General features: G+C 37.9%; 2 protein-coding genes across 2 annotated transcripts; one reads left to right on the plus strand and one right to left on the minus strand.

Annotated features, from left to right (window-relative positions):
• On the minus strand, positions 1 to 519 carry LOC137722098 (uncharacterized). The gene has a single exon (XM_068461080.1). The coding sequence runs from the start codon at positions 517 to 519 to the stop codon at positions 1 to 3; it is 519 nt and encodes a 172-aa protein (XP_068317181.1).
• A 3,338-nt stretch (positions 520 to 3,857) lies between these two features.
• LOC137723575 (receptor-like protein 6) lies at positions 3,858 to 7,330 on the plus strand. The gene has a single exon (XM_068462773.2). The coding sequence runs from the start codon at positions 3,974 to 3,976 to the stop codon at positions 7,139 to 7,141; it is 3,168 nt and encodes a 1,055-aa protein (XP_068318874.1). The 5' UTR covers positions 3,858 to 3,973; the 3' UTR covers positions 7,142 to 7,330.
• Positions 7,331 to 11,706: the final 4,376 nt, after the last annotated feature.

Here is an 11,706-nt window from a genome sequence, read left to right on the forward strand (position 1 = left end):
TCATTCATTAATTTTCTTTAAGCCCCCATAAGTGCACGTTGGAGGCTCATGATAGGACGTCAATTCATCCCATAGTGCTTTCAGCTTCGTGTAATAAACTGAGATCGATTTTTGCTCCTGTCTGTGTTCAACAATCACACATGAATCGTTTCCCTGAGAAAAGCGATCACGCAAATCTGCCCACACATCTGCTGCTGATGTGTAGTAATAAACACTGTTTGCGATGTCTTCATGCACAGAGTTCAGAATCCATACGAGGACCATGTTGTTGCATCGTTGCCACAATGCAAATTGCTTATTTGTTTCAGCAGGAGGGTCAATGGTTCCATCGATCAAGCCCAGTTTGTTCTTCGCGCTTAGACTGATGCGCATAGCACGGCTCCATGTGCTGTAGTTGTCACCTTGAAGGGTTTTGGAGACCAAAATATTCCCAGGTTGATCAGAGGGATGTAGTACGAACGGATTTGAGATGTCAGTAGCCATCTCTGTTGGTTTTGGATTGGCTGCTGATTCACTCATGGTGATACCGTCTGTTTGATGTGTGCAGAAACATTGGGTATTCAGAGTCACCAGAAACGGTGCTCTGATACCATGTTAAAATTATAAAGCTGCTAAGGTTTTGGTTCTTTGGGTTTCAGAACAAACAAGTAAATAATAATAATGGTAGTTTATTCACATTCAAGTTCTACCTTACATGGACTATGTAATTTATACTACAATACAAGAGACTATTCTAGGAAGTCAACTATGAATGTTAATACATGATTAACAAATATCAATCTACTTCTATAATCAAGGAAAGCCAGCAATCTTAGGATGCTCCAAGATATTGTCGTTTAATAAGGGATATACATTTAAGAATTAAAATATTTACCTTTGAAGGCTGGAAGCCGACGGCTTAGCGGCTAGAGAGTAGCTTGTGAAGGCTCAACAGGAATCAGCCTAACAAAAATTAAAGGGGAACGGTTGGTGTTGGAACTTGGTTGGCTGCTGGGATTTTGGGAGCAGCCTTACTCTCTCTCTCCGTCTCTGATTGGTGAACGGGATGGGAGGGATTGAAGTAAAGGGGAACGGGGGACAACCAAGAGGCAACACGCGGTCCCCCTTTATAATATATATATATATATATATATATATTTTTTTTTTTTTCAAATATACAAAATGGCACCGTTTTATTTTAAAATTTTTAATTTTTTTTTATCAGGACCAAAAAGACGTCGTTTTGGCCTGGATTTAAAAAAAAATAGCAATCTACTGCTACTGCACGCAGCAAAACAGATCGCCCAGCAAACAGAGGAGATGAACCAATGGGTTTTCTGGTGCGGGGAGTGGCGAACCCAGCTCTCCAGTGGTGTTTCCTGGCGAGGGGAGTGGCGGCTGCCACTCCTGCTTCGCCACTGTATATGAATTGTGCTTTTTGGTTTCACTGTCACATTTTAATTTAACTATGTTGTAGTTAGTTTTGGAAGTCACTTTGTATCGTTCTATTTTACTTTCAGTAAATTTCCTTATACCGTCGAGGTTTTGTAATACTGATAAGTCTGGTAATTTGTCCCCAATGCTAACCTTTCCATTTCCTTCTTAACAATTTTCTAGGATGGAAATTCAAACATATATAGAACCCTAAGTCTGTAAATTTGTTATCAATTTTCTGTTATGAAATGAACTTAGCTAAACCTGTATCACAAATAATATTAGCTCTCTGTGTAGAATTGAGTTGAGCCGCAAAGGCTTGTTGCCCCTCAAAAGCAAGCAATTTGGTGCGAAGGTCAGAAAAAGGTGGGAGGGGCGGGAAATTGAGAAGAGCCATCACAAGCATCTGGTAATCAGGTCCCAGACCACGAAGGACGTAAGTAACCAAGTCAGAATTGGACACAGGTTCTTGGATAGCAGTGAGTTCATCAGCCAAACTTTTGGCTTGAGCAAGGTAATCAGAAACGGGTTTGGAGCCTTTGGTAAGAGAGAATAGACGAAATTTCAGTTGTGCAGCATTGGCAAGTGACTGTTGAGAGAAATTTTGCTGGAGACAGTCCCATATATCTTTTGAGGTGGAGAACCCAATGACTTGAGGAAGGACGGTTTCAGACAATGTGGCACGAAGGATACTAATGAGACTTTGATTTGTTTGAAACCAAGAGATGTAGTCAGGATTAGGCGTAGGTGTAGGAGTAGTTGTTTTGTCATCACTTGAAGAAGAGGCCAAAGTGGATGGAGGACAGGGAAAAGAGCCATCAACAAAATGCCAAAGATTTTGGCCTAGCAAGAAAGGTTTGACTTGGCTTTCCCACGACAAGATGAGAGATATTGGGGATAGAGATAGGGGGAAAAGCCGATGCACTACTTGAAGCCATGTCGAAAAAAAAAATAAAATTAGGCTCTAGATACCATGTAGAAAATGTGTATTCAATCTATTCATTTGAGGGATTACAGCCCATATTTATACATAAACTGTAAGCTATCTACCTAAACTGTAAGCTATCTACCTAGTGGTTACAATGAAACGGAAAGCTAATTATATCCTAATAAAAGCTAATAACAACATAACAGCTAAACAATAATGTATTGTTCTTGAATAGACTTAACTATGGTAACTCTTGTAACCTCCTAACATCAGTCTCGGTACAAATTCTCCACCTGCCTGAATTGCTGCAATTAGTAGTCAACTTAGTTGAACTGAGCCAATTATAATGTCTGAATTTTAAAGGGAATTCATAATATTTTGCCTTGATTTTTGGATGAAGACTTATTTGTCCGAACCGAAGCACAATAATGCAGATCAGAAAAATAAAAATGGCCTTGACAAGAAAAAGAACAAAACAAAACTTGCGATGATATTAATTTTGCAATGAGATTATATTAATTTGTTTCATGAAAAGTGGTCTTGTTGAGAATGAATCTCATGTTGATGAGAGGAGAGACCTTGCATGTACTTATAAGAGATTGAGTTACTCCCTATGTTGCCAATTAGTTTTATGTTTATGGTGGAACCTCAACTTTCTTCAGGTCTTATATATAGATAGACTGATCTATGTAGAGACAGAATTTTGTGCCTTCTTCTCTCCGCTATCTAGTTGCTTTTCTCTACGCCATCTAGTTGGTTTCCACATCGTAATTAATCGAGCCGAGATCAAAAGTCAACAAGCAAATGAAAATGCATAGGAAATCAACAATGAATCAAACAATTTTACTTAATTATATATGCTTCTGTGGCTGTAATCGCTTGTTTTGGCTTTGGTTTTTGGAAATGAGATCTTTGCGTTCATGTATTTTGCATGTAGCTCTTTTTTTGTTTGATAGCATAAACATCTAGTTTGTTTTGTCTTTGATTTTGGACTGTTTGTTCTGTTTTCATGGTCACACAAAAATATGACCTAACCCAAAACTAAATTGAATTCTTTACTCCCGCTGTCAACAAATGCGTCCGTATTGGCAATGCAATTTTGACAAGAAACTTTAGATGACCCAATAATATCAGTAATTGAAGTAATCTTAAGTGAGTATCATATTGGGAATCCCTCGTTCCTACAATTGATATATCCTCCCTCTCTCTCTCTCTCTCTCTCTCTCTCTCTCTCTCTCTCTCTCTCTCTCTCTCTCTCTCTCTCTCTCTCTCTCTCTCTCTCTGTGCCTCTATCGCCATGTGAATTAAGATAGAATTTCTCTCCGGCCCTACACCTATCGTAGTTCTAACCTACTCCCTACACCTATCGTAGTTCTAACCTACTCCATTAGAAAAATGGGGGAAATACTTCAAAGTCAGCAACTCATGCCAACCAAAAACCTATTTTTCCACGATATTGAAGGCACATCATTGTCTAGTTCATTTCTGCAACGTTTTAATATTACTAGCAACAGTTTACAGATATAGATGGGAGATAGACTTCGTCAAGTCAGCAGCGAGGAAAATTAATTTAAAGCCACCACAACAATCCTTAGTTCTTCACCAAACACTTCCCTTGATCAGCTTGCAAAAATGAAAACTTTACAATCTTTCGTCCTCCTATTCTTCTTCATTATCTGTGATAATATCACAACTGGAGTCTACAGCCAGTGCGTCAAAGACCAGCAACTTTCATTGCTCCATTTGAAGAAAAACCTCACGTTTGATGATGCTGATGACTCAGTGGGACAGTCTCCGGTTTTGTCCAAGTTTATATCGTGGAATTCAAGTACCGACTGTTGTTCTTGGGTCGGTGTTACTTGCGGTACCAACGGGCGTGTTGTTAGTCTTGACATTAGCAGCCAATACATTTCGGGTGGCATTGACAGCTCCAGCAGTCTCTTCGATCTTCAGCATCTTCAAAGCCTCAACTTGGCCAATAACTATTTTGTCGACGGCTCTCTCATTCCATCTGCAATTGGAAAGCTGACAAACTTGAGGTATCTAAATTTATCAAATAATGTTTATTTCGGGAAAATTCCCATTGAGATTTCACGCTTGACAAGGTTGGAGGTTCTTGATATTTCTCAACGTTACAATAACGGGCGCCGCAAACCACTTGAAAGCCCGAAGTTCAGCATGCTTTTCCAGAACCTCACGGAGCTTACAGAGCTTTATCTTGACGGTGTAGATATATCAGTAGAGAAGACTCACTGGTGCCAAGCGATATCATCTTCACTGCCAAACCTAAAGGTGTTGAGCTTGTCTCGAACTAATCTTTCGGGTCCTATCGATCAATCCCTCGCTAAGCTTCAATCTCTATCCGTGATTCAATTGGGTGGTTTTGGCAACAACATCTCCGGTCCAATTCCAGGATTCTTTTCCAACTTTTCAAACCTAACGGTGTTGAACTTGGACGGAAACAATATCTCTGCTCCAGTTCCAAGATTCTTTGCCAATTTTTCAAAGTTGACTACCTTGAGTCTATGTCATTGTGGTTTACGTGGAGCAGTTCCGAAGCAGATTTTTCAGGTACCTACTCTACAAACTCTTGACCTCTCCCTTAATCCTGAACTTCATGGTTCTTTGCCAGAATTTCCCAAGAATGGATCTCTTCAATCCTTGATTTTAAGAGAGACAAGCTTTTCAGGGTTCTTGCATGACTCTATTGGCAACCTCAACATGTTGTCCACACTAGACCTTTCCAAATGCAATTTCACTGGATCAATCCCAAAGTCAATCGGGAACCTAACTAAATTGGTTGGTTTGGGTGTGTCATCAAACACATTTAATGGTCCAATTAGTTCTATTCATTGGGAAAACCTTATTAATTTGGTACATCTCCATTTGGACAGCAATCAACTGGTGGGGAGTATTCCGTCATCTCTGTTTTCTCTTCCCTTGTTGCCGGACTTAGTACTTTACCATAATAATTTCTCTGGGCAACTTCCTGAAATTTTTAACGTCTCTTCTAGTTTAGTTACTTTCATTGATTTGAGTTTCAACAATTTAGAAGGACCAGTACCGGTGTCTATCTTTAATTTTCAAGGGCTTGAAACCCTCACTCTTTCTTCAAATAATTTTAGTGCCTTTCCTTTTAATGGTCCTTATCAGCTGCCAAATCTTACGAGCATTGATCTTTCACACAATAGCTTGCTGGTTTTATACAAGGGCGGCAATTCCTCATACTCTTCATTTCCTCAAATTATTGATTTCAGTTTGGCTTCTAACAAGTTGAGAACATTCCCAGTTTTCTTGAGAAATCAAACTAATTTACGAAGTTTGGACCTTTCGGATAACCAAGTTCAAGGCCAACTACCCAATTGGATTTGGAATTTTGATTCTCTTGAATACCTAAATGTTTCATGTAACTCTTTAGTAACTCTAGAAGCTCCTTTCCTCAACTCCACATCTCATGTAACTGAGCTTGACCTTCATTCGAACCAGCTTAAGGGGCCAATTTCAATTGTCCCACCGTATGCCCATTATCTGGATTACTCAGACAATCATTTCAGTTCTAGTATTCCAATCTCAATATGCAATGCAAGTGATCTTCTCACTCTTGATTTGTCCAATAATTCTCTGAGTGGCGAGATTCCCCAATGCTTGGCTACAATGAGTACACTCAGGATACTTAATGTGAGGAAAAACAACATTGCTGGAATTATTACTATTCCTGAAAAATGTGACTCATTAGAAACTCTAGACCTCAGCCAAAATCAAATCAAAGGTCAGTTACCAAAGTCTCTAGCCAGGTGCAGAAGGTTAAGATTTTTAAACCTTGAAGAGAATCAGTTAACAGACACCTTCCCATGCTTGTTGAAGAACATCTCCACCTTGAGCGTTCTTGCTTTGCGGTCCAACAATTTTTATGGAGGCATTGGATGTCCAGTACAGAAGACCAATGGCACCTGGCCCGTTCTTCAAATCATAGACTTAGCATACAACAATTTCAATGGTGAAGTACCGGGATTCTCTCTGACATCATGGCAAGCAATGAAAGATAACAAAGATATTGGTTTCCCGTCAACAGTTAGTGTTTTTCAAGGTGAAAACCTTCATGGAGGAGGGGGTGAATTTTTTTATGAGCATGCTATAACGATTACAAGCAAAGGTTTAAAGAGTGATCTGGCAAAGATTCTTACTATCTTGACCTTGATTGACTTCTCATGCAACAATTTCAGTGGACCAATACCCAAGGAAATGGGAGATTTGAAATCACTATATTTGCTCAACTTGTCGAGTAACGCTTTCATAGGTGAAATCCCATCATCATTTGGTAACATGCAACAACTCGAGTCTTTGGACCTGTCACAAAACAAGCTGAGTGGGCAAATCCCACAACAACTGGCAAAGCTTAATTTCCTTGCATTCTTGAATCTTTCAAATAATCAACTTATCGGCAAGATCCCAGCTGGTACTCAAATTTCAACATTTCCAAGAGACTCATTTACAGGGAACAAAGGATTATGGGGGCCTCCGTTGACAGTAGATAACAAGGCAGGACTGTCACCACCACCAACATTGAACAGAAGCCATCCAAATTCTACAAATGAGATTGATTGGGGTCTTATTAGTATCGAAATTGGATTTGCATTTGGCTTTGCAGTTGCTGTTGGGTCACTTGTGTTCTTCAAGAGATGGAGTAAATGGTATTACAAGACTATGTATAAAATCCTTGTGAAGATATTCCCTCAACTTGAAGAAAGAATTAATCCTCATCGAAGACGTATTCACATAAATCAGAGGTGGAGACGTTGAAATGGTTATGAGAAGCAATGCAGCTGGACTCCATGTTATGCTTAGGGTAAGATCCAACAAATAAAAACTATGCTTTATAGTTTCACATTTTAATTTATAACTTGTGTTGTAGTTAGTTTTGGAAATTATTTTGTATCTTTCTGCATTATGATTAATAAATTTCTTGTACCGTCGAGGTTGCTTTAAAAACGATAAGAATGAATTCCATTTTAACACTTTTCTCAGATGGACATTCAGACATGCACACGACCAAGGAAAAGGGGTTATTATGGTTAATTGTGCTTCTTTTGTTTGTTCTCCCTTGTTTTGGCTTTGGTTTGTGAAAAAAATAGCTCTTTGCTTTTATGTGTTTGTACTCCTCTGTTTGTTTGAAAACATGAACGTTTATTCATTTTTGTCTTTGATTTTTAAATGTTTGCTGTTTTTTCATTCATTGGTCAAGTTTTGTTTACATATTATCGCTCAGTTTTCTTTGATTGATAAGGATATGGAAAGACAGCTCCTCAGCAGTTCCTTCAGTTTCTGTAAAAACGAAAAATTTATGCCAAATGAAGATTTTGATCCGGTTTATTAATTCTTGGTGATGACTGTTAAATTAGTGCACATGATTGTTTATCACGGTTGAGCTGAATAGACTTTGCTCTTGCTTCCTTTAAATGGGATGGCCGTTACTCTGAGAAAAGAAGAGTGTAAATATCATAACCCTACTTAAACTAAAATCGAGGTTTTTTTATGATAAAACCTCACACTCGTCCTACGATGCAAGTGATAGTTAACAAGTTGAAAAAATATCGATGTTGATGGAAGTGGACCTTTGGCCTGTCTTTCTGATAATTTGACATCACCATCGTAATCAGTCGAGGTTAAGAGTCAACATGGAAACAAAATTAAATGGGAAATCAACATTGAATCAAACAAATTTTTTTTTAATTATTTATTTTTAGCAAACAATATTATCTACACTAAGGGGGGAATGTGACCTTAGCCTCGTAATGGATTAAATATAATATGGTTCAAATTTGTCTTTAGCGAGAACCAAACCTAAGATCTCTCACTTATAAGTGAAGATGAATACCACTATATTGTAGTACTAAGTGGCCGAATCAGACAGTTTTACATATTGAATTGTTTCTTCTCCCTTGTTTTGGCTTTGTTTGTCCTCCCTTGTTTTGTTTATATTCCTCTATTTTCTTTGTTTGAGAGAGACATGGAAATCTTTACAGGTACTTGCCGCATCTAGTTTTTTGTTGAAATTAATTCATCCAAGGCATGGCAATGCTATTTCAACATTCAAAACTATATATATAATAAAAGCATAAGTTATCGCCATCAATTTAAACTTGTGTGCTGCATAGATGGAGGAAGAGTTCAAAGTCAAGCAAACCACATATTCTATCCCATTTTTACCTGCTGGTTCTAGATAGATGGAACAAGACTTCAAAGTCAGGCCGGCCGCGAGGACAAACAATTTATATCTTATAATTACTTGGGGGAGGCAGCTTCCAATTCGTTGACCATGCAATTAAAACAAAACAGAAAAAAAATGGTTGGCTACAGCCATGTAGATTCTATTAGGAAAATTATACTTTCATTGATAAGAATAATAATATAACAGAGGGGTATTTATACTTAGATTACTGCACACGCTTGTGCTAATAAAAGATTCTAACTAACTACTGGCAGCTGTAATAAAATTAACAAACCAAGATTCCTCTTGTACAATATGATACTTAGTATGCCCCCCAAATTGAAATAACCGAAGAGAAAGTTTGGTTATTTATTTATTTATTTATTTATTTAATTTTCTTTTTTTTTTAAGAAAACCTTGACAGTACGAGAGATATTTTATTGATAATGAAAAAATAAGTTACACTTAATTAGGTAGGACATAAACCTTACTCCTCATTATACCAAGAAAAGTAGAAAAAGTACATGAATAAGAAGGGGGACATAGATCTTACCCCTTTAGAAACGAAAACAAAAATGATACAAGGAAAAGATGGGGGACATGAAACCTAACCCCTCTAAAACCAAACCTGAAAGGTCTATAACCTGCAAAACAAGTCAAACAACACCACAAGGGTAGGAAAAAACAAGAATTGGAGACATACTTGCATGGCGAGATGCACATCAGTTTGAGAAGCAGAAGCTAGGCAAGCCAACATAGTATGAAAACAAAGCAGCACAAGCTGCTAGCAGAGGGAAGTCATGTCACACCAAGTTAGAGAAGACAAACCTATGTTAGCAAATTTATCTGAAACAACATTTCCTTCATGATATATGTGAGAGGCTTACTCCGAATGCGATCCAGACAAGTAGACCATTGTGTACGAAGAAGCCAAGGATGATCAAAATCGGTTGATTGGAGAGCAGAAATAACACTGGAAGATTCACTTTTCGACCAAAGGCAATGCCAACCCAGTTGATATGCAAACCCAACACCAATAATAATTGTTGATCATTCTTCCAAAAAGGAGTTGCAATGACCAATCCATTGGCAAAAACACCAAGAAACTAACATGACAATCCCTGAAAACTCCTCCACATGCAACAGGATCAGGATTTCCTTTAGACAAACCATATGTATTAAGTTTAATCCAAGGAAACAAGGAGGAGACCAAAGCACATGAAGAATAGTAGGCACTTTGCGAGGGATAGGTCGGATCCCTATAGAAGAAATGATACGAGTGTCTAAACCCTAAGAGTAACCAGGAATAAACTTCCCAATACGAACGATCCTAGAATTAATAGACATGCAAAGATGATGAAAGTAGATTGGTCGACCCTCAAAAATATTAAACTTGGACTAGGCCGGATGTCTCATTTACAGTTAATCTTGTATGCCGGCTTATGCACTATTCAGAAACGACCTTAACTTGAACCATTTCTGATTTTCAATTTCCTGAAAGTTGTGACTTAGAAACTCTATCCCTTAACCGAAATCAGATAGAGGGTCAATTTCCAAAGTCTCTAGCCAACTGTGCACGTTTAAAGGTTTTAAACCTTGCAAACAATCAGATGACAGATATCTTCCCATGGTTGTTGAAGAACATCTCCACCTTCCGCGTCTTTGTTTTGAGATCTAACAACTTCTACGGAGGCATTGGAATCCCAAGACTCTTGGCACTTGGGCAGTGCTTCAAATCATAGACCTAGCTTACAACAATTTCAATGGTGAAGTACCCGGAATACGTTTGACAACATGGTGAGCAATGATGGCAAATGAAGATGATTCCCTATCGGCCGTCAAAGTTGATGAAAGTGAAACCAGCTTTAAGAAAGGAGGGGCTGAGGCTTATTTTGAGCACGCTATAACAGTGACCAGCAAAGGTTCAGAGAGAGATATGGTAAAGATTCTAACCATCTTGACATTGAATCACTTCTTATCCAACAATTTTAGCGGACCAATACCTAAGGAAATGGGAGAGTTCGAATCACTATATTACCTCGACTTGTCAAGTATTGGTTTCACAAGTGAAATTCCAGAGTCATTTGGTAACATGCTAAAACTCGAGTCCTTGAATATGTTACACAACAAGTTGAGTTGGAAATTTCACCACAGTTAGCTAAGCTTACTTTCCTTTCATTCTTGAATCTCTCAAATAATCAACTGGTCAGCATGATCCCGCTTGTACTTAGTTTTTGAGATTTGAAAATGCCTCTCTTATAGGCAGGGTTGGTCCTAAGTTTTTGGGTGCCCAGTGCGAAAGCTCAAAGTGTGCCCTTTTTTAATACGAAAACATATGTTTAAAAAAATATATTTAACGAGGACTGGAACCCAGTCAATGTTGGGGGGGGGGGGGGGGGCGGCTAGTCCCTCACGCCCCGTTCGTAATTTTTTATCATAGTAGTGTGAAGAAAACGTTCTAGAGAGTTTGTCCTTAGGATAGGTGATATTAGTTTCTCGAATTGGTCCCTTTTCTACAAGTAAGGCTCTCATTTCTGCATTAAGACTATCCCAAACTCTTGAATCATTAATGTTTAAATGGAAAATAGGTTCAGGGGATTCAATATTTTTCTCTACATCAATATGATCATTATCAACATTTAAATTCACATCAGCACCATTTTCATGGTCTTGAGACTCATCACCAACATTTTCCTCCAAATCACCACCATTTTCATGGTCATGATACTCGTCATTAACATCTTTCTCCACATAACCACCAATTTCATGATCATGAGACTCCTCAACAACATATTGTGACTCTTCACCAACATTAGTTTCTCTCAAATTTTCAACCGACTCATTCTTTGTAGAAAAAAAATTATCAAGAGATCCTCTTAAAGTTTCCGTAATTTCAATATCCTTTGCCTTTTTTTTTTCCTTTTCATATTACCAGAGAGTTGTTTCCTAAAGGACATGGCTTTGAAAAGTTGTTTGTAAAAATTACCTACACATGATATAACAAAAATTTTCTATCAAAATTATCATTCCAACACATATTATATATTATAAAAACCCTAACATCTATTATATATTATAAATGCACTAACACATAGTCTAACATTTTAGAAAATTTGATAAAATTGAACTTAAAAATTGGGTTTGAAATGAATCAAAT

The sequence above is a fragment of the Pyrus communis genome, chromosome 4 (assembly GCF_041283825.1).
Source record: "Pyrus communis isolate YQ-2024b chromosome 4, ASM4128382v1, whole genome shotgun sequence".
Lineage (NCBI taxonomy): Eukaryota > Viridiplantae > Streptophyta > Magnoliopsida > Rosales > Rosaceae > Pyrus > Pyrus communis.